The sequence below is a fragment of the Thermobia domestica genome, chromosome 4, assembly GCF_964235325.1.
Source record: "Thermobia domestica chromosome 4, izTheDome1.hap1.1, whole genome shotgun sequence".
Classification (NCBI taxonomy): Eukaryota; Metazoa; Arthropoda; class Insecta; order Zygentoma; family Lepismatidae; genus Thermobia; species Thermobia domestica.
The window spans coordinates 304,946,341-304,970,094 of NC_137457.1; the positions used below are offsets into that span (position 1 = coordinate 304,946,341).

The 23,754-nt window shown below is 36.7% G+C and overlaps 1 protein-coding gene across 2 annotated transcripts in view; it reads right to left on the bottom strand.

Annotated features, from left to right (window-relative positions):
* LOC145684271 (uncharacterized) overlaps positions 1 to 23,754 on the bottom strand; it is a 323,824-nt gene that overhangs the window by 32,827 nt on the left and 267,243 nt on the right. For both annotated transcript variants that reach the window (XM_081756414.1, XM_081756415.1), the window contains exons 30-31: positions 22,176 to 22,311; positions 9,116 to 9,296 (exon numbers count right to left, since the gene is read on the bottom strand). In XM_081756414.1, coding sequence (XP_081612540.1) covers positions 9,116 to 9,296; positions 22,176 to 22,311 — 317 coding nt within the window. The remainder of the gene's footprint in view (positions 1 to 9,115; positions 9,297 to 22,175; positions 22,312 to 23,754) is intronic.

Sequence of the window (23,754 nt, forward strand, 5' to 3'; positions counted from 1 at the left end):
CTCGTAGTTTGCCAGGACCTCTGTAGAGATCCTGTCCTTAGGCGCACGGCCTTGGGCTACCTAATTTCTACCTCACAATAGAGGAAATTATATTGAAGCGCTTCTGAAAATACTGTTGTTATTAGAGGATTTATGTAATAAATTGGTAGTGGGAGTCGATCTCGGACTCTGATTAGTCAATCTAGTTCTACTTACCCCTTCAAAGGAAAGTACTTTTACAATATCCATTGTCATGATTGTCTCACTTGCGTTATTAGTGCTGAAGAAATTACCAAAAATCTGGATGTTGTAATTCCTTAGTTTGTAACACTGAATAGTAAATATAACTTTATAGGTTTTTTGTTTAACATGTAGATTTGAAATACATAATAACCTGACGTAGTGATATTCGAAAAAATTAACCTTTATATTGAGTTGACAACATTGTTAACCTTGTGATATCAAAGACTATACAAAAGCAATGTCCCTCTGCCGATATTTTCAATGGTATAAAATTTCAACGCTTTTTGTCAGTTAGTTTAAAAATTACAAGGGCGTGTCAAGGTGAATGGTCCACCCTATGAGAGGTATGTTCAAAAAGTACGGTCAATCATTTTATTAGAAACAAGGTAATAAACTTACATGTAATTTGATTTAATCTCCTTCAAAGTACTGTCCTTGGCTAGCAATGCACTTATCCCAACGTTGAATCCATGACTTGAAGCATTTCTAGAAGGCTTCTCTTGTTAGGGCGTTAAGCTGCTCTATCGAGACCCTCAAAACGTTTTCCTTTAAGCACGGTTTTCATTTTTGGGAAGAGCCAGAAGTCGAATGGTGCTATATCTGGAGAGTACAGTGAATGGGGACAGACAGGAATATTTTTTTTCGGTCAAAAACTGGCGGATCAAAAGCAAGGTGTGGCACGGTGCGCTCTTCGTGATAAAGGTGGAAGCCATTTGCCTATTTGATCGGCGGTTAAAATGCTTTTCACGGACTCATACGAGATGTTTAGTTCTTCAGAAAGCTCTCCAGTAGTCATTCACCTGTTTGAATGAGTCATTGGTGACACTTCTTGCATGTTTTCATCTGCTTTTGACTCGAAGGATGTCTCCGATCGTTGCTCGTATCCTACCGACTTCTTTCCGCTTTTGAATCATTCATAGAGGAAATATACAAACAGTAAACAGTCTTTAATGCCACCGCTTCATCGCCATACACTGATTTTGAGATTTCGTAGCTTTTTTGGCACTTTTTTTTTTTTTTTTTTTTTGCAGCTTAGAACAAAACTTAATGTTGGCGGGAGACAGACACTCTTAAGACATACTTAATCTTCTGCCTCTGGAAGCTAACTAACATGTCACAACTTGCTCAAAATCGACACTGATTGTACCAAAGCTTGAGGCTACCGAGCTTACTATTTGAAGTGGATACATCATCACTAGATGGCAGTGTGCAACTATAGTCACCGTACTTTTTGAACACACCTTTTACGAGGGTCATTCAATAAGTAAACAGACAGTCTATATTTTTAACACTAATCATTTTTTTTTTTTGTTTCAGGGGTGTTAGTTGGCAACCTTGGGATATGCTCTGATCTGCTGTTTCGTAATTTTATGTCAACATAACTTCAAAAATATCAATTCATCATGGCAAGTCCTCTAGAAGATTGCACCTTAGAAGAACAGCGCTCAGTCATTAGGTTTTTAGTCGCAGAAGGTGTAAAACCAAGTGAAATTTTTTCTCGAATGTTGAGACAGTACGGTAACAGTTGTATGAACCGTGCGAATGTGTACAAGTGGGTTGATCGGTTTAAAAGTGGCCGAACAAGTGTAGGTGATGAACCCCGATGTGGACGTCCAGTGGAAGTTTCTGGTTCTTCGTTGGAATCGAGGATTGACGGACTTATTCGTGATAACAGAAGAATTACTGTTGAAATGATAGCTGAGGAAGTTTAAGTGTTGGAACTGTTCACAATGTCATTAGGAACATTTTAAAGTACAGAAAAACGTGTACCAGATGGGTTCCCAGACGGTGCAAAGGTGGCTTCGGGGTAAATCGAAAGATTTCTTCGCCAAGGGAATTAGGAAGCTGCAAGAAAGATGGGACAAATGCATAACTGTAAAGGGTGATTATATTGAAAAATAGCCTTAGTTTTGAAAGATTGAAATAAATCTTTATTGAGCTATAGCAATTTGTCTCTTTACTTATTGAATGCCCCTCGTATATATATATATATATATATATATATATATATATATATATATAAAAGGTGGTCCTATTTTTGACTCCCGATTTTTTTTTAGTTTTACCCCCTAAAATGGTTCCATATCAGACCGAAGTAAATCGTGAACCCATGAGAAAAATTAACTCAATTGTACTATTATATTAAATGGTGCTCCAAGCGGCCTTAAGTTTTAAATGCGTTTACGTATACAATATGAGACAAAAGTATCTGATAGTTTGGAACGGCTAGGGGAAGAAGTGGCACCCTGTCTTGCCTAGAACTAATGGAAATAAATCCGCATCTATTGCTCTATAATAGCATCATGGCGATCATGCCGAAATCTATCATCTGAGATTCACATACAATTTTCTTAATAGGGAGAGGACATGTGACATATTTTGGGGTATCTTTTCAGTACAAATACATATCTGGTGTTATTTCCAACTTATCTCAGATCATTTAGTTGTTAGGCTATTACCTTCATAATATACGGTGTATGTTTATTAACTTACGATTGTCTTTCCAAATTTACAAGGTAATTTACCTTAATTTATATACTGTAAATCCATTCAAAACTTCGAGGTCGCTTGGGGCACTATTTAATATTATTGAATTGAGTTAATTTTTCTCATGGTTGCTTTCATCTAATATGAAACTATTATAGAGGTGAGGTGAAACTTAAAAAATGTCGGAAGTCAGAAAATAAGAACTCAAATATATATAAGTGGTACTGGGTGGTTTATGGCTAGTCGAGTCAACAAAAATATTTGAGAGGTCAAAGGTCAAGGGTCTTGGCCAGGGTCAATGACCTATATATTATTCGGCCTAAGCTCTAAACTGCGATAAACAAAGCCACGTGAAACTAAATATCGCTGATTTGCTGTTGTCCTACCAACGCTTGTACTCCTCCGCAAAATAGTTCATGTGATTGCATTATTACTTTTACTGTGAAGCTTCATATAAAGCTGCTATATTATTATAAATGACAAAAATATAATACGGATTACCTAATAATACTGCAATCGAGTGTGGCTAATGAAACAATAGAAATAAAACACTAAGCATGTGCAGTAATTATGGCGCCAACTCAACTGTGGATGGAAGTCTGAAAGATGACTGGCATGAATCCCGGTTCCGCGAGTGTTGTGGTGAAACACCAACAAGGCAAACCTTTGCTTACTAAGCAACAATTATTTACGAGCGAAATTCAAATACTTTTTTTTTAATCTTTCGAGTTTCTTTTCTTTCTTTTCTGCTGCTGCTGTAATTATTTGGACAACACGAGACAGTATTGTCAAAATGCACGTGTATAATTTGCTCCTCCCCGTGGGGAGTGGGAGTGATACATCACTAGCCAATCGTATTTGTGACAAGCGGAAGGATACAAATATTTTGTTTATCGGAGTTTAGAGCTTACGCTGAACAATGTATAGGTGTACCTAGGATCATCCCTCTTGATTTTGACAGAAGTCCCCTCAAATTTTGGATATTGCCAAATTTAAAAATTTGGTATGATATTATAGGATCAGGGTATTTACATCTGTAATTTTTGGGGGTCCATTTTGTTTCCTTTCATGGGTAAACAATTACCAAAAGTTCAAATTTCGGAGGTTTTTGACCCAATTTATCCTCTTTGATAAGGTCTTATTACCTTACATATGGTTATATGAATGCTACTACTCTCTATGCATCGTTCAAGTTCCACCGATCTTTGCAACTGGGAGTGACATCGCATGGGGAACTTACTTTCGTTTGTAAGTTCTGCACTCCAGTGTAGTAACGGTTTCAATCATCCATAAGAAGAAAAAAAGAAACATATATGAGCGGCTCGGGCGAACATAATGGTATGCCAGATTTTCTAACTTTCAAGTAAACTAAAAAATATATATATATCGACTATACCTATGCAATTCAGCTCAATGACATATGACAAACAAGCTCCCTCTCCCTTCTGCAGGTACATTTCCGAAATAAAACTACCTACATACTCTTCTATGATTCCATCACAATCCTTTCTGCGAGGGTCATTCAGAAAGTAATGCCTCCAAGCCAACTACTTGGCCAATAGTACTGCAAACATTCTGAACTGTTTATCATTAGTGTACTGATGTTTAAGCTATAGAATGTCACTTGTTTCACCTTCTTATATCTTCTCGTTCTAGAGTATCACCATGGCAACCAGTGGCGACATCTGGTTGAAACAGTGGGTTATCGTTGACGTTCATAGCCAGCGACAAGTCGTGGGTACACCATCGCAACTCAGAAACGAAGCGTCGGTCAATGGGGTAGTGCTACTTGTGCTCTCCTCCGCCAAAAAAATTCGAAGTTGTTCCGTCTGCTGGCAAAGTATTATTGACATTCTGCCTTATCGTGCATATAGTCCGGATCTTGTGCCTTGCGACTTTTGGCTTTTCCCCAAACTTAAGGATCACCTTAAGGGCCAACGCTACAGTTGTAACGCAGAGGTGGAAGCAAAAGTTCGGTAATGGTATCGCCAGCACCCACCACAATTCTTCGCCGATGGCATGAAAAACCTTGCTTTGAGTTGGTGTAAGTCTGTTGCCCGTAACGGAGATTATATTGAAAAATGATGCCACCATTTGTAGCTGATATTGCAAGCTTTCCACTGATACCTGTATCGGTGCTATCTGTCAAACACAAATAAAGGTATCACCTTCTGAATCACCTTCGTACCTAATAACTCAATTTCATCAGAAATGGTGCTTACAATCACTGGCGCAAATCCCGGGGGGGACGAGGGGGACATGTCCCCCCCAATATTGGACCTGGGGGGGACTGTCCCCTCCAATAATCTGATTTAAAAAGCGCTTTTTCGGATAAGTGTCCGACTGCCCCAAAGGAATGTAAGATGAAATTGATTTCTCTTGGCTTTTCCATTTTTTTAAAAAAAGAATCGTATTCTGTAGTATTTCAAACTGAACTTCGTGCTGTAGTAAGTTTAGTAGTCTCATCAATATGTATTAATTCCACTTCCGCTATTTGGGCACAAATTGCAATAAATGCCAGAGGAGGATATGCCCCTCTCCTCATGCTGGAAAGTTGTCTCAGCTGTAGGTACGGGCACAAATTCCGGGGAAATGGGGAGACATGTCCCCCCCCAACATTGGAACTAGAGGCTCTCCCAATAATCCGATTTGAAAAGTGCATTTTGCAGATAACTGTGATGAGTTGTGTCCGACTGCCACAAAGGAAACTTAGATGAAATTTGTTTCTCTTGGCTTTTCCATTTATAATGAAAATGAAGGCGTGCGACTGTGCGTGACGTAACCTCATATGAAATCTTATCTCCTCCTCTCCCCTAGGCCCTAGCACACGAAGAGTATATAGACTATCCAATGTCAGTAGAACCCATCTTTTCAGTAAATGCGCAGTTAATCTATTTGTAGTATCAGCCTAGGCATCTACTCATGCTTCGTAAGCTAACTAACTCTATAGCCTATGGGACCCGGAGGTTCAATGCCGCGTTCACAAAAGCTCTCCACTGACTTCTATTCTTAGCCAACTGGATCCAGTTTCTACTTTGTATTCCTATCTCTGCGAGATCCATCTTAATATTCTCTTCCCATCTGCGCCTAGGTCTTCTTAATAGTCGTTTTCCGATTGGTCTTACCGCTAACACTTTGAAAGCGTTCCTATTTTCTTCTATCCTGGCTACATGTCCTGCCCACCTAAGCCTCCTAGACTTGATGACCTTAACAATGTTTGGTAAGCCATATAATTTACGTAGTTCGTCGTTATGAAGTTTCCACCATTCCCCATTCCCGTTCCTCTTGGTCCGAATATTTCTCTCGGGATCTTGTTCTCAAATACTTTCAGTCTATGCTCTGTACTCAGTAAGCGTATGATTATCGTTTTATACATTTTAAGCTTCAAATCCCTCGACAGAATTCGCGACGACAAGAGGTTTTGAACTGAATAATAACACGAATTCCCTGTTTTTAGTCGACATTTAATTTCTTCGTGAACATGATTTTCGTCTGTTAATATTGATCCTAGATGTTTGAAAGTATCCACTTTATCAAAAGTATTATTTAATATTTTAACACATACATAATTTGCCGTATTACGGTCCCGACGCACTTCCATGTATTTAGTTTTCTCTGCATTTACTTCTAAACTTATGTCCATGCAAGCGTGTCTAATAAGACCTCTGCATTTCTTTCTATTTTTCTCATATCAACCCCTACTAAACTTACATAATCAGCGTACGCATAACCTGGTGAACACCGTTCAGCTCTAGGCCCTGGCTGCTATCCTTCATCTTCCTTATAGCGTATTCCAGGACAAAGTTGAATAATAATGACGACAACGCATCTTCTTGTTTCAGGCCATTCTTAACGTGAAAGCTCGTGGCCAAAACTTTTCCTACCCGGACTTTACTTTGGGATTCATTTAAACATGCCTTAATTAATCTAATTAGCTTTTTCGGTATTCCAAATTCTGTAAGAACGTTGTACAATGTTTCTCTCCTAACCGAGTTATAAGCCTTTCTAAAATCAATAAATAGTTGATGTACCGGACTACTGTATTCCCGCTTATTTTCGAGTATTTGGCGAATGGTAAATATTTGGTCGATAGTTGATCGATTTCGTCTAAATCCACACTGATAATCTCCAAACATTTCATCTGCGTATGGGCTCATTCTTGCTAATAGAATGTTTGAAAGGATTTTATAGGATGTTAACAGAAGAGAGATGCCTCGATAATTATTACAGTCAGTTTTGTCGCCTTTCTTGTGAATTGGAACAATGATTGATTCTTCCCACTCTTGTGGCAATTCTTCCTTGTTGTAGATAAGGAGAATGAGTTTGTGTATCTTGTTCAACAATTTTTTGCCTCCAGCTAAAATTAACTCAGCCGGAATTTCGTTTGCACCCGAGATTTGTGTTTCTTTAATTTCTTTATAGCGATTTTTACTTCTATTCGATTGGGATCTGGAATATATGGTTCTGCGGTGTGTATCTTCCTTTCTCCACGCACATTAGTTTTTGGCTGCGTGTTAAGCAAATCGTCAAAGAAATCTTTCCATCTATTTAAAATGCTATCTGTATCAGAACTGTTCCATCAGCTTTCTTTCATATATAAGAACGAGGTTGACAGCCTTTCTTAAATTCGTTGACCCCTTTATACATGTCCCGAATGTTTTTATTTTTACTATCTTCAAGTTCCTAAATTTTAGCTTTCAAAATATCGCGTTTTTTTGTTCTAAAAGTTTTGGAAGTTCCTCGCCTGGTGTCTACGAAATTTTGTGTAGTTACTTCATTCGGATTTTGTAGCCAACGTAATTTTGCCTGTTTTCTCTTCTCTGCTAGTTCGAACCATGGTTTGTTCCTACGTATTATTTCCGCGTGTCCCAATTTTTCTTTTGAGAGAGGATGTTTCGTAAGCAAAGAAAAGAATTCAATTGCTGGAATATTTTTCTCTCTAATCTTAAGGTTACATCTGTTAAGTAAAGAGTATGACATGCGTCAGATTTCTGAAACGATTCCTGTAATGTTATTGAGATTATAATCATTTTGCTCAAAGAGTATTGTTGCGTCACACATAATTGATATTCTTTCTTCATAGTTTTGGGGAAGTCGTCATTTATATTATTATATTACTATAAAACAATTTTAACGTGGATCTTTGTGGATGCCTAATTAGAAACATACCAATTATAAATATGCATGTATTCAGATTTCAGAATGTTTTCACGGCAGTGATTTGTAATACTGATATGTACTACTACTTCATCTACATCACCTAATATATAATATACTCTACAACAGTTGATCAGATTCATCTACTGTAATATGAGTTTCATCTCCCTTATCTAGAATAAGCCTCAAATCTGCCCACCTTCCAATGTTGAAGACAACCAATGGCGTATTTAGGATTTTCTTTTAAGGGCTATGCCCAATACAAGGAAGGAAGTGGGCAATTGCCCACCTGAGTTTGAGAATTAAATATATTTTAATTTATGCATAAATTGAAGTTATAATGGCAAGAATTACAGATCGATAAATCCTATATGATATGACACAAAAATTTAAAAGTGAATCTAACCCTTTATTCTATTCATACAAGAAAAAGAAAGCATCCTCTTGGCCGTCCTAATTTCCCGGGCTAATTATTCCCCCGTTTTGATTTTCTTTAATTCAAACATTTCCTTCTTTTAAAAATAACTAAACGATATAATTGTTCCTTTGTTATAATAACTAAAGTCCTGTCATGTTGATATCCGCGCATGTTGGTGTGGAACACTAGTTTCGCTTATCAACTCCTCTTAGTTTTGGTGTTACTGATGACGGCCAACTTGAATCACAACTGACAACGGTCGATAAAGTATGATAGGCGAAATGAAAGTAGTAACGTCAAGAAAAAGAAAGAAAAATAGAAAGGATGACAGAAAGAACAATTAAGGACGCTGTTCTTACATGGAATGAAATTTGACAAATACAGTATTATTTCTAAACAAAAAGCATAAGAAAATGGAAAGTCAATGACATTCTTAGAAATGGTAAGAAGGATTATTGTTGTACGTGGAATGCGTAAAACTAACAAATTATTTCAAGGGGGGAATGAGCCCGATAGCCTCCTAAATTCGTCACTGAAGACAATTCTGCTCCCCTGATCCTTCACAGCATTGTTTTTCAACTTCATAAATATTTTGAACATCGCTTATATATATATATATATATATATATATATATATATATATATATACGGGACCGTCTTACCCGTCCCCCCCAATGTTGAAGACAGATTTGCGCCTTTGCTTACAATTATGTTCGCCCGAGTCGCTCATATACTAAACTACTGATTGAAAGAGTTTTACTGATTTTGCTAATAACGTTTAATTTTCAACTTCATTGATAGAAATGGTATTTGTATCTTAATAAAACTTACCATTCTTGGCTGCCCAAGTGTTCGGGAAGCACACCCGTGATCGGCAAGCCAGACAATAGTAGCAACACGTGAAGAAGTGATACACCAGACTACAACGTATAAGAACCGCTGATAGCGTCATCAACGTCATATTCTGCGTTAATTTATCATAGTTGATTTTATAGCATCTTACAAGGATGACCTGCAATAGAAATATGTAACAGTTATTTTTAAGCAGGAATAATTTTAAATATTTTCTATAAGGTATTAGAAACTCAATTTTTGTCAATGCTATTCACTTGTTTTAGAGCCACGGTTGAATGTTATGATAATGGATTGAATTTAGATATACCTGATGTTTCAGTGGTAACTTTACATATGATTCTCCCTGTGAATGTTCTGGCTTTTTGAGGCTGTAGGAAGTCAGAATACTTCATATCGGAGGGATAGTAATTGACGTGTACAGTCCGCAGCAAAAAAAAAAAAAAAAAAAAACCTGCAACATGAGCATGTAAGTTTATTGTGAAACTACGCCTAATAGCGCAGGGAATCAACATAACGTCTAAGTGGCATGAATCACATGCACATTTATTTTGGAGCAAAAGACTTCGTCGTTTCACAATAAACTTACATGCTCATGTTGCAGGTTTTTTTGCTGCGGACTGTACACGAGACTATCCGTATCATAAATGCATTCTGGCGTTCATTTCACTTACTTGGAGCACTTCCTTTGTGAGTTGTGCGCAGTCTAGCAGTGATAATATAGTTTAAGTTAGTGTAAGAGCAGTGATTTATCTACACCCCCTAACACCCTCCCAGCACCCCCTAAAATTTTCGGACAACCTCCCGGAAATAAATTCCTGACACTCCCCCAACTAGGTGGGTACAATATTAAAAAGATTCATTCTCGTTCTGCCTAAAGGCCCCCCAGGACTTGCTAGAAAATATTTTAAATGATCTTATCTTTCCGTTCTGCCTAATCTTTGCCTAATCGGAATTCTATGCGAGGAGGAAATTTTTAGAGAAATATATCACCAGAAAGCTTGACTCCTAGCGTGTTTGTATGCAGATCGGAACCCATGTATAAAATGTTGTAGTAACGAGGGCACGAAGTAAATCCAAGCGTTCAAAATGCAAGGAAAGTTCTTACGAGGACAAAATCCATGGGACAAAATCATAGGAGTATATATTGGATGTACGTACCAGTGCACATCCTATGTGATTATTTTTCCTTTAATTATCATATGTTCTAAAATGTTATCTGTATTTTTTTCATCTAAAATAACTTTTTCTTTCTTTTTAAACACTGACAACTCAATAAAACGTAAAAATGTTATAATAAAAGGACAGATTAGCTCTAATTTCTTTCACACATACCCATATGAAAAGTTCTGGGTATTCTTATTTATTATACATATCTTTAATACATTTGAAATATGTTTAGCGTATTACAGTAAGACAATTCTTTTTAATTACGAAAAGTAACTGTGGTGCTATTTGATTTTTAAAAAGTCGTTCTTGTGTGGTAGCATATAGCAATCTTTTATTTTGAGTAATGTATAAATGTTTATTTTAATTCTGAAGTACTGATCAAGATTTTTTCAGCAAAGATGGAAATGTGAAATATATATATTTACTATAACAGTCTTACGTCTTTTATTGGGTTTTCAGCATTTAAAAAAAATGTTATTTCCGTAAAGTGAAGAATTTCAGATAACATTTTAGTTGAAGCATAACAGTTGAAAAAATAATCATTCTTTTATTAATCTGCGCCTATAATTCTGTTGCTTGAATTTAGTTCGTTTTGTCTGAATTTTCCTTTGGGTTTATCCTCTTGAATTTTGTCTTGCATTCGTAATAATCTGTTTCTAACAGAGAGGCTGTAAGAAAAATAACTATTTCTTCAAATTTCGTCATAAATTTTAGATGTTATTCTTCTTGTTCTCGGAAAAGTGACGAGGAAACAGTTTTTTATCAGCGGTATTATTCACATCTACTTTGATAAAGATGAATGTTATTCTTAAAAATAAAAATAATAATAATAACTGCGTGCAAATGGAAAATTGATTGACTCGGTTGCAAGAAATCTGTTTGACATTCTAACTAAAATGGACATAAAATAAACTTAATTCGGTATAATATCAAATTATTTCACATCAAGATTTTTATTCACTTTTGCAGTAGTTTATCTCTAACATGCTAAGAGGCGCAGTACGTAAAATATGCCACAGTTCACATCCTCAAGACATGTTTGGCCATATATTAAGTAAACAATGCAAAAGGATGCATAAGACGACTCTTAAGAAAGAACGTTAGTGTTTTATATCACAACTCCTTTTTCGGCATCACCTTATCAGCTGATTTCTCTTATATACATAATTCAATACTATATGCAATAGTATCATATATACTTCTATTTGCATATTTATATTGTCAATGTAACTAGTAGCAATACAAAATATCAATATCAGAATTGAAATACAGTAGAGTTACGATTATCCGAGCTAATGTGGACCGAATCTAATCGGATAAGCAAAAACTCGGTTAGCACGGATGTATTCATTTAATAAAATGTACAGTATTTATCATTATTGTTTATTGATTATTTCTCTTTATTATTACTGTATTTCTTTTTTATTTTTAGTGGACATACAGTACAGTATCTACATACGTACATAAGAAATTCACCAACGGTCACTTTACCTATCACTTGCTACCTTTTTGATAGTTTCACCACGATCTAATCGTTTAATAGCTGTAGGCTTATCTTCTAATGATAAAACACGTTTTCTTTTCCCAGCTATTTCTACAAATAGTCACGAGAACTAGAAGAAACACCCACGCCGCTCACACTGCTCTGTTGTTAGAAAATATGCTACGTCTTTTGTGACTTCGGCGGAAAACTGATACTCAAGACATGCAAGAATCAAAGCTCACTGGCGTAAATGTTTCAATGCCTGGCGGGGGTCGTTATCTTTACTAGCTTCATGTTCACTTTGTTGCTTAAACAAACGCCTGTAGACTACTTATTGTTGTAACCAGTCTAGTTTTTAAAAGGTTTTTTTTTTTTTAATTTTTATTAAGCTCGGATAACACGGAGACTCGGTTAATCGAAACTCTTCGGATAATCGGGGCTCTGCTGTACTTGTATGTTTTTTTGGAGTTTCGATCAAATAAAAAAAAGATAAGATAATCGGGAATAAGGGCCGTCTTGTGCATCCTTTTGCATTATTTGCTTAATATATGGCCAAACATGTCTTGAGGATGTGAACTGTGGCAGTTTTAGCGGGTTCGCCGGATAGGCACGGGTCTACCCCAAAATTTTGAAAAAATATATAAACACTAAGAGATACAATAAAGAGTAAAGATATTTTCTACTTTTTATATTAATGGTAAGCATCAACCACTGCTATAAAAGTAATTTCCGATTTTGTGTATCCATACGCGAGCGAGCGGGTCTACACAAAATTAAAATCTTAAAGCCGCCCCTGCTACGAGCCTTAGCATGTTGGAGGTGAACTACTGGAAAACCGAATAAAATTTTGTTGTGAAATGACTTGATACTAGACCGAAGTAAGTTTGTTTTATCTTCGTTTCAGCTACAATGGCAAACGGCTTTCTTGCAACTGAGTCAATCAATTTTCCATTTCTCTGCAAGTAGTTTTTTTTTTTTTTTTTAATCACATTAATTTTTACAGAAATAGATCGAAAGATTAGGAGGGCTTTTAGGCAGGACAGAAAGACACCATTAAAAATCTTAGTGTTTTGTTTTTTTAAAAGATTTTGAATTCTTGTTTTTAAATGCCAATGTCTTACTTTCGACTAGATAAATTTTCAAGCAAAGCACGTAACGCAAGATTGAATGGAAATCAACCTTTACACGGCTGTAATCGTCACAACAACATTTGGACGGACTCAGGGTAAAAGGTAACAAGTCACTTTTTTCTTTTACAATTTTCGGTTTTTAACACAGAGTTGTAGTATTTTAAATGGCGCTTTTTTGTATGAAAAGCCCTATGAAAAAAAAAAAAAAACGTGACCAAAAACAAGTACAAGGGACGTGCAAAAAGGGAATAATTAAGCTACAATGGAATCCACACTGGGTAAAAGGGAATAAGATGACTCTCCTGAAAAATGAATAAAAATGACTTGTTACCTTTTACCCTGAGTCCGTCCATTTGACCAATCAATTGCGAACGATTTCATCTCGACGCCACACAAAGCATGAGAAACTCGACCGCTAATTGGCTCTGGGTGAGGAAGGAAATCCACTGCTATCGTTCGTTGCATCAACAAATTTTAAAGTTTGAAAAAAAAAAAGGAAAAAGCTAATTAAAAAGACGATAATAGTATACGACCTTAATGCAAGCTTGCACACACACCCAGATTTTTTGAACATCCCCCTAAGTTCAAAATTCTGGATAAACCACTGGTGTAAGAGTCATTCGAGAACCCCCTCCCTGACTTCACATTTGTAGCAAGAGGCTGGAATTATGATCAAACTATCCTTTAGAGAAAGTAGTGGGGGGGGGGGAAGGAAGGAAATGGAAACTTTCTTTTCTTGAAGAGATTCGCGGAAACCAAACAACTTGAATCTCTTTATCAATTACGTGAAATTTTGTGTATTGACTTTCTAATTTCGGCTTTACTAGGATTTCTGGCTAACACATGAAAAGAAAAGCCTTGTTACACTGAGGGAAGTCAACATCATATTTATTGAGTAGTTCGTTGATGGATAGAACTATTTATAGAAAGTGTCTTAAGAAGTTGATATACAGGGTGTTACCAAAACTTGTCACAGTATTTTGGGAATAGATTTCTCACATCAAAATAAGGGGAAAAAAAGTTCATGTGGATCTGGGGTCGAAAGTGCACAGTTTAGTAGTTATAGGGTGCCGAAAACGTGAAAAATGAACTCTATAGTCCATAGTTCTACTACTATATTACCGATCGTAGTCGGGTCAAGACACCACTGAGAAACTAGTATGTGAACTTTCGAAATATACATCTTTCAAAACCTCCAGTACTTGCACAATCATTTTTTTAGAGAGAGGCAGTTTGGGAGTACTTGATCACTCTCCACCTACCTCTAAAAACTAATGTGCAAGTACTAGAGCATTCTCAAACATGGATATTTGGATAGTTAACATACCAGTTCCTCAGTGATGTCTTGACCCAACTACGATAGGTCCCATAGTAGTGGAGCTATGAACTTTTAAAGTTCACTTGTTTTACGTTTTCGGCATCCTATAACTCCGAAATTATCCACTTTTGAGTGCAAGTCCATATAAACTTTTTTCTTACTTTGACGTGAAAAAAATATTGACACATTTTTGTAACACCTTGTATATATATATATATATATATATATATATATATATATATATATATATATAAGTATCTTAGTAACGCCTAATAATACGATGTCGATACTTCAGTAGTTATAAAAGTGACCGCGAAGACTCGTGAAGCCTAGACTCTACTCTACACCAATCACAGAACTGCTTTTCCTCCCGTGTGATGCATCGGATGAATTCGGCACGATTCGTGCAGCTTCAGATGCCTTCCGAACGCACACTTGAGAAAACGTGAAATAACAGTAGTGCACCAACAACGTTGCCAAACTTAGAGGACATGGCAAACGAGCAGCGAAAAAAAAAAACAACACCCAGACTTAAAGAAGCATAATATGAACACTAACAATAAATAATTCGAATTGAATGGTAACAATATTAATAGCAAAAATATAAAACAATAGCAACAAAAATAAACAAAACGAAACTTAGTAGTAATCAGACAACACTGTACTCTTTGGAGATGTTATCCCTATAGTGCAAGAGACGAAACTGGCAAAATTTCATAGATGGGAGTTGACTTAGCAGGACACACCCTCCTATTCCATTGGATGTTGAAATTGGCAGATCTAGGTCAAACTTCACGACTCCGTGCGATCACTATAGTTGTGCAGAGATGACGCACTGTATGGTTTTGAAACAGAGTATTTCTGAATATAAGTTTTAATGGTAACAGTGTTTTCTCTATTGTAGATATATTTTGGTCTCTAAAATCAGTGTGTGGGCCCAGAATAGACTAAAAAGAGTGTACAGAATAGACGGAGAGTATCTCCAAAAAGAAACATTCTTATTTTGGTTGGTAGATTTGGAGTTTAATGTCCCGTTCACAACCGAGGCTATATAAGGTGTGAGTCTACAGCTTAAAGTCGAATCCAAACCACATGAACTCTAAACCGAGAATGAAACGCTATATTTTTGAATTGAGAAGAAAGACTTATAAAATGCTTCGTGTTGTACTGTATGGGGCAGAAACAGGGACATTACGCAAAAGTGATTAAAAAAGAAACGACTGGAAGCTTTGAAAATGTCGGTGTGGAGAAGAATAGAGAGAATTTGCTGGGTCGAGCGGAAAACGAATGAAAGGGTGTTCGAAATGGTGGGGAAGAACGATTTTAGATTAGGGATGACCATTTCCGGAAAAAGAGTTTTCCGGTTTCCGGAAATCACATTTTCTGTTTTTCCGGAAAATTTTCCGTCTTCCGATTTTCTGGAAAATTTTCCGTTTCCGTTTTTCCGGAAATTTTCCGTCTTTCGCTTTCCCGGAAAATTTTCCGTCTTCCGCTTTCCCGGAAAATTTTCCGTCTTCCGTTTTCAATTTTCCGGTTTCCGGAAAAAATATTTTCCGTTTTCCGTTTTTCCGGAAAATGTGGCCATCCCTATTTTAGATATGATTAAGAAGAGGAAGCGAAACTGGTTGAGACATTGGCTAAGAAGGAACTGTATCTTGAGTAGGGATGGCCAAAAATTTTCGGATCCGGATATCCCGGATCCAGTGAGATCCGGATCCGGACCTAGATCCGGATCTCGGATCCGATTCTCAGATCCGGATCTCGGATCCGAATCCCAGATCCGGATCTCGGATCCGAACCTCAGATCCGGATCTCGGATCTGGATCCGAAATTCGGATTTCGGATCTGGGTCCGGATCTCGTATCTGGATCCGAAATTCGGACCTGGATCCGGATCTCGGATCTGGATCCGAAATTCGAATCTCAGATCTTGATTCGTATCCAAATCTACATCTGAAATTGTGATGAGAAAATTGAATATCTAAAATTCGTTAAAACTTTTCTTTTTTTTAGGATTCACTGATATAGTAGGTTGCTGTGCTTTTAAATGTTTCCATAACACGTTTGTGTTACCTTTGTTGTTTATTTTATTTTATTTTAACCTTGCAATATTTACATGTTGCACTTTCTGTCGAAATCTCTTTAGTAAAATGTTTCCCAGTTTGATTTCTTCCCGTTTCAGAGTATAGTGAACTGTCCGAAAACTGATGTAAATTGTAACAAATTCTTCTGTTTAGCTCCTCTTCGAAACTTAATGTTAGCTTCACATTGAAAATATTTATTTTATTCTCAGAAAATAAATTTTCTTCTTTTCTCATATACAAATGAAATATCTTTTAGATAAGGCCCTTCTAATCGCAGGGATAGTAGACAAAACAAACTCTTTATTAATAGTAGTTTCTGACTCACGAGTCCAACCACCAACAAATGTAATAATGAATATCTTTCACTTTGAAGGTATATACAACAAAAAAATATAGACTGGTTGGCGTGGAACAACAGTAGATTTTTAAACATACACACGAGAATTTCAGGAGAGCGATATGGTGGTGTTCGTTGTATCACTTTATTACCTAACTTGTGGCTTGCCCTTCTGAGTTTGTTGAAGGAGTAAATATAAAAGAGATTTGTTATTTTTTCTTCACCCTCCTGGCTTCTTTAATCATACATTGCAGGACGAAACCAAAACATATCCATGCATCGTATCATTGAAGCGTTTTGTGTTTTGTATATTAAAGTGTTCAAAAATATTTAACATATTCGCATTTGTTCATGTGATCTCAGGTTCAATTCTCGGTGGGAACATACATGAGAAAATTGAAAGCTGAAACAATATGAAAATAGTATATAAAAGTCAGAAAATTGATATTAAAACTTTAGCTATCTATTGGGACTGTAAGACTGTAGTTAAATTAACCCACATGTTTCCTGAAGATATATTACGTCGTTATTGTTTATTTACTATAAGCTACCAGATACATCCTCAGAGGCCATTTTACACTGTAGTAATCAACAGATGAAAACATTGGAAAAGGAATGAAAGGAAGGTCTCCAGAGCCTTAGATCAAGGTACTAACCTAGCATTTGCCCAGTATAACTGAGGAACAACCCTGGGAAATCCTCAGTCAGGATGGCTGGTCTCCGAATTCGAACCCGGTATTATCCAATTGCGAAGCAAGAATCCTAACAAGTAGCCTGAGCTCGCTCCGTATTATTATTATTATTTAATTAACGTAATGTTTTAAAATTAGTGCAAATTAAACCGTATTTTCTTTATTGCTGATGTTATAGTTAATAAGCCTACATGAGACATCAGTCCCCCATCAAGAAAGAATACTAGAACTGGAATTCAGGAAGCGGAGGTGAAGAGATTAATAAGGATGAGGAAACTATGTACGATGCAAAAACTGAGTAATTATGACTTCGTCACAGATATATTCACTTACATACGTCAATTAATATTTCTCTGATACAGTGCACTCTTACTTTCTATAGTGGCAGGAAAATGACCCGCTTTTGTAAACGAACACACTAAGCACGTGAGTATAGGCGCAATGTCCGTGCAAAGAAACATAGGTAAAACTAGAAAAAATAGGCAAAGCGAGGGAAAAATGATAAACCGCCCTACAACTTAAAAAAAAAAAAAACTAAAAATAACTAAGCTTAGAGCTACGAAAGACGCGAGGCGAATTTTATTGAAAAGATTGTTTTTCCTTAGTGATTAGTTGTGCTAACTATGAACATGAATTAAAAAGAAAACAAGTAGCTAGCTCTGAGTTTCCCAAACTAGTTAAAAAGAAAATATTGGATAAAATTTAATAATAAAAAAGCCATTTATGATAATTAAAACAAACTAAATTCTTGGCACGACAGTCCTTTGGTTCCTACCAGCGGGCTTACGTTGAAAGTGGGGATGTGTAGTCGACGCATCGACACCCTCTTACTGAAGATAACTCCCCAATCGTCCTCACGATGCTGGGTCAACATCGAAATTGTTGAGTGCCTCTCCGGGAATTGAACCCATGACCACGGGCACCTAAGGAACGCTCTCTGTCTTCTATAGACGAAAAGCTATAGTTACCCACATTGTTTAATACAGAAATAAGTTCTGATTCTCTAATAGCTGCTGATGGTGATAGTCAAGGTTCACCGAAGCATGATCCCAAACCCAAACTGAGATATTGATGTCACTGGAATGCCTGAAAAGCCATTGTGGGTAAGTGAATTGCCCACTTGTCAGGATGAAGGGCGATGGTGATGTGAAATGCGGGGCTGTCAGAGGTACTACTTATGATAATTGGATTTATAATATTCTATGTTGCCATAAACCCTCTTCAGGAACAAAACTGTTAATCTTCGCTTTGAAAATGTTACATAAGGAGTTTTATTGCTATCATTAGGTTGCATTAGGAATTATCGGATTTATTTTAACGCTTAACTTTTACATCTCTTCTGATTTACGAATATTTAAATCGCGATTATCCCCTTAAGGTCAATTAGTGATATTTTAAATCATTTCGAACCAACTTTATATATGGTTAGTCTTGTTATATGGGAATAATTGAGACCAGAAGCAGTCTACAGGCTAAGTCCAAAAGAATCTTGGTCGACCTCCTGATAAACCACGTCTTTCAGCAAGGTGAGTTGTGGCAATCCGATACCTACATGAGGAAATTTTCGGTTCGGTGTGAAAGCTTCCGTAAGAACCAGCACTCTAATCAGTGAAATGTGCTTTGCTAATTTTTATTCAATGTGAAAGTACCTAACTTTATTGCAAAAAAAGAAAAGGCATTTATTTCAAACAAGTCGCCATTACAGTTTTCGTACTTGAACACAACACTCACGAAAAGTCATGTTAAAGCGCAACTTGTCTCTGAAAAAGAATATTTATCTGTTTTTAGTTTCTCGTGTTCCCCAAAGTACCGGTACATGCGGAATTAGTGCTCGCCTTCCGCTCGCATTACCTAGGTAAAACGGCTACGATCTTGGTACTAGCACTTGTTTCGGAGTCCAGGTCTCAAATATTTATCTTTCAGCCTGATTCTATGTATGAATGCGAAATTTCAAATCTAGATAAGGGGCACCAAAATTTATAGTTTATTCTCGGTGCTCATATTGTGATTTACTAAATAACTATTAAATCTAATTGTAAGGTATACATTTGATATTTAGAGCAGACTGAGCAAGATAAATATACGTAAAAACTAGTCAATACTTGTCTTAACTGTTTGTTTTCTTAACTGTCAATGAAATAGGTGTATTGAAAACATTTAAATATTCGAGTTTTGTATTCCGGTTTCAAATATAAATATGTGTATATTTCATCTCGGTCCTGCAACCGGGTGTACCTAGATTCGACATTCGAATTCTCATCCGGGTCAAATCAGATTACTTTTTAGTAAGGCAAGCATTTGATCTTTAGTGAAGAATAAAGGAGACAAATAGACTTGTCAATATCCGTCTTAATTTTCTGTTTTCTTTTTCACTGTCAGGACTTCGTGAAATTACTTTCGGTGAATTTTTGATATTCAAGTTTATCACAATTTGGGTGGGATGTGTTTTTGGATAAGAATCAAGATCTGAGATCCGGATTTCGGATGCAGATCCGAATTTCGAACCCAGATCCGAGATCCGGATCCAGATCCGAAATCCGAGATCCGGATCCAGATCCGAAATCCGAGATCCGGATCCAGATTCGAGATCCGGATCCAGATCCGAGATTTGAGATCCGGATCCAGATCCGAAATCCGAGATCCAGATCCAGATCCGAGATCCGGATCGAAAGGATCCGGACCCAATCAGATCCGGATCTTCGGATCCGGCCAGATCCGGATCCGGCCATCCCTAATCTTGAGGGACGTGTTAGAGGGTATGATGGCAGGAAAGAGAGGGAGAGAGCGACGGAAATTACAATTAATTGACAATATCAAAACAGAGAAAGCGTAGTGAAGAGGAAAACGTTAGCGAAAGACCGTGGAGCATGGAAACTTCTCAGTTGCGGCAAGTGACCTGCCAATAGTGGTAGGAGAATACATATGACGATAATCTTTATAGCCATAGTATTCTATCGATTTACTCACACTTAATCAAGTTAAACTTCGCCAGATGAAATATCAGAACTATTTTTCATAAACTTGAAAGTAACAATATCTTTCAACCCGACTTTTAAATGCATATGGTATATACTCTGGTTCTATAAAGGTAACCGAGAAAGTTCTGTCCATTTTTGCGAAGGTATGTGTTCAATTAGCCCTCACGCCGTGAGTTGAATGCGAATGGAGATAAGGCGAAGGGCAGTTGTTGATGTGGGTATATCCAATATACTACCTGGTTGTGGCAGTTCAGTTACACCGTGAACTTGCGTAAGGTCAGAGTGAACATGAGACCTCTACAGAGTATATGCTGTACGACTTCAAGCTGCGGTCAAACGCCGCTGACGCGGGGCGTAAGATATGCTAGGTCTTTGGTGAGGGTGTCGTGACTACGCGGACAGTGCAGCGGTGGTTTAACAAGTTGAAGGCCTGTGACGAAACACTCGAAGACGCACCACGTGCCGGAAGACCAACACATGTACAAAATTAAGATCTTCAGGTAACAATTGAGGCGAACAGTGGCCAGACATGTGAGGAACTGGGACTACAATTCAGTGTAAGTGGAGAAATCATTCGACAGCATCTCCATCAACTTGGGAAGCACTATAAGTTGCGTCGATGTGTCCCACATGATTTGATCTGGCAACGCGAGCAGACACCTATGTTTCTTTGCTGTCTTGTCTGAGGAAGGAGCCATTTCTGGACAGGGTGTTGGCATGTGATGAAAAGTGGGTCCTATACGAAGCTCCAAGCACCGCCATCATTAGTTAGCATCCAATGAGCCGGTTCCAAAACAGCCGAAACCAACACTGCACCAGAAGAAGGTCCTCCTGCGTGCCTGGTGGACTGGTTGCGGCATCGTGCATCGGGAATTGCTACCAGCTGGTTAGGGCATTAATACAACTGTGTGCTGTCAGCAGTTGAGCCATCTTCAAGAAAACTCAAAACTTTGGAGCCAGCACTTCCGAGTGGCAAAGGGATCATCCTGTTACAGGACAATTCTAAGTCCTTCGTGGCTAGGATAACCCGGGACACCATTCTACGCCTTGAATGGGAAGCACTATTGCATCCGCCATACTTCCCGAACATTGCACCGTGCGATTATCACCTGTTCCATTCCTTGAACAAACACCTTAGAGGACACCAGTTCAAATCCCTAGTAGAGGTGCAAAATGCACTTGATACCTTTTCTTCGGTTCATGGCTCATCAAGTTCTACCGCGATGGAATTCATGGCTTTCCAGAACTTGGCAGAAGATCTTCGATGCTGATGGGGACCATTTTTGATTTTCTAGGTACATGTTAGGTGACATCGATGTTCGAAGGTGGTGGGTGAAAAAGCGACAGAACTTTCTTGGTTTCCTTTATAGTTTTCAAATTGGTTTAAATTCACGAACTCATTTTAACAAGTAATGCTAGAGATGCTGTACTTTTAAAAAAATACTTCAGAAAAGGTAGCAGTACTGTGAACCATCGCGTACCACCAGAAAAAAGTGCTGATATTATTATTATTATTATTATTATTATTATTATTATTATTATTATTAGTTATCGTATGTCCTACACACATACGAGATTCGTCCAGAAAGTAAGTTTTTGTATTGTCACCTGTGCTGTATGTGTGGTAATAAATGTTTCAAGGTCACTGTGCCTTCTTTGTATTTACCGCCTTAGGGAAACTTATTTTCCGGACGATCCTCATGGTGTTCAAATGTCAAAGAGAGAAAACATTACAAATAAACTGTTAAGGCAAGGAAAAGATATTTGAAACATTTAAAATAGAAGTCAAAAATAAAGATATTAGAAGCATTTATAAATTAGAAAAATAAAAAATGAAGATATCCTTACTACTCGGAGGAATCGCATCAGACGATAGTAACTCAAATGTTCCAATATTTTGTCTTCAGCTGAGAATGCTGCCAGTATCTCCAACGGCAAAATAGAAATAACATCCAAATAAAACTTAAAATCATTACGCACGTACCTTAAATATGAAAAATAAAGGTAATTAAAAAAAAGTAAATACAAAAATTATTCGTAACAATTTGAGGAATGATCCCAAAAAATGGATCAAAAGATTGCGACCTTCGTCAATAATGAGTTTTTGGATCAGGGGCCACAAAATTTTTGAACGGCCCCTAAATCGAGTTTTCGTTTTCTTTCTTTTCCTTTTCTTTTTTATTTTTACTTAATAAACATATCGTACTGAGTCTGCCTTACTAAAAATAATACAAAATTTTCCATTTTTCTTTTGCTAATTTATTTCATAAGTGAAAGGAGATAATAAAATGCAACTTACCACAATCGTAGATAATGTTATTCTACAACAGAAAATATGGACTTGAAGAACTTTCAGTGTTGCCATCCATAGAAATTACAGTGTTGCCAGAATGACAATTCCCCTAAAAATCTAAGTTAAGGCAGCGACTAGGGGAATGAACTACACTGCATTTGATTATGTATAATGTTGTTTTGGTTTGTTGTGAACTACTTTTTAAATAAGAGTTGTATTTAGTTCGTAATAAACAAATTAGTTTTAACATAGAATTATTAAAATTAAATAACGTTATTTAAAAAGTAGTTCCCAACAAATCAAAACAACATGCTATGTAATCATATGCAGTTGAGTTCGTTCCTCTAGTCGCTATTTTAACTTAGATTCTGGGGGAATTGTTATTCTGGCAACACTGTAATTTCTATGGATGGCAACACTGAAAATTCTTTAGGGACATATTTTCTGTTGTAGAATAACATTATCTGTGATTGTGGTAAGTTGCATTTTATTATCTCCTCTCAGTTATGAATAAGCAAGCAAAAGACAAATGGTAAATGTTGTATTATTTTTAGTAAGGCAGGCTCTTAAGTGGTAGTTTGGGTTTGAGGCTACACTATATATAGCTCTCCAGAAATAAGGCCTACAAGAAAATTTTTGATTGAATGAAATATATTGGATTTTTTGCATGAGTGGCCACAAGCCTAAATTATGCCATTTTGATGGTGAATTTGACATCAGGTCTCAGAAGCGAAATATAGGACACAATTGGTTTCAAAGCCTTTTCACTCTCTCATACCTAGAGTTGACACCATCCTTGGATAAACTAACATTACAATAGCAATAATATTTACACAATGTTAATTACTGAAGCAGTACAATCTATTTTCCTTTCAATAAGATTAATTTTAATGTGTTTACGCACTAAAATAATAATTTTACATTTAAGTTTCTGTTTTATGAATTTGAACTATATCTCCTGCTTTTATATATTTTAATTTTATATACTTTATATCATATTGTTTTTATTGATTCAAATTTTGATTCTCCCTTTCTTTTGCAGCAAAGAGATGACGTGAAATTTATTATCATTATTGTCAGCTTTTAATTTGTCATTTGTCCTAACTATTTTCGGCAAATCAGAAGCAGACTACT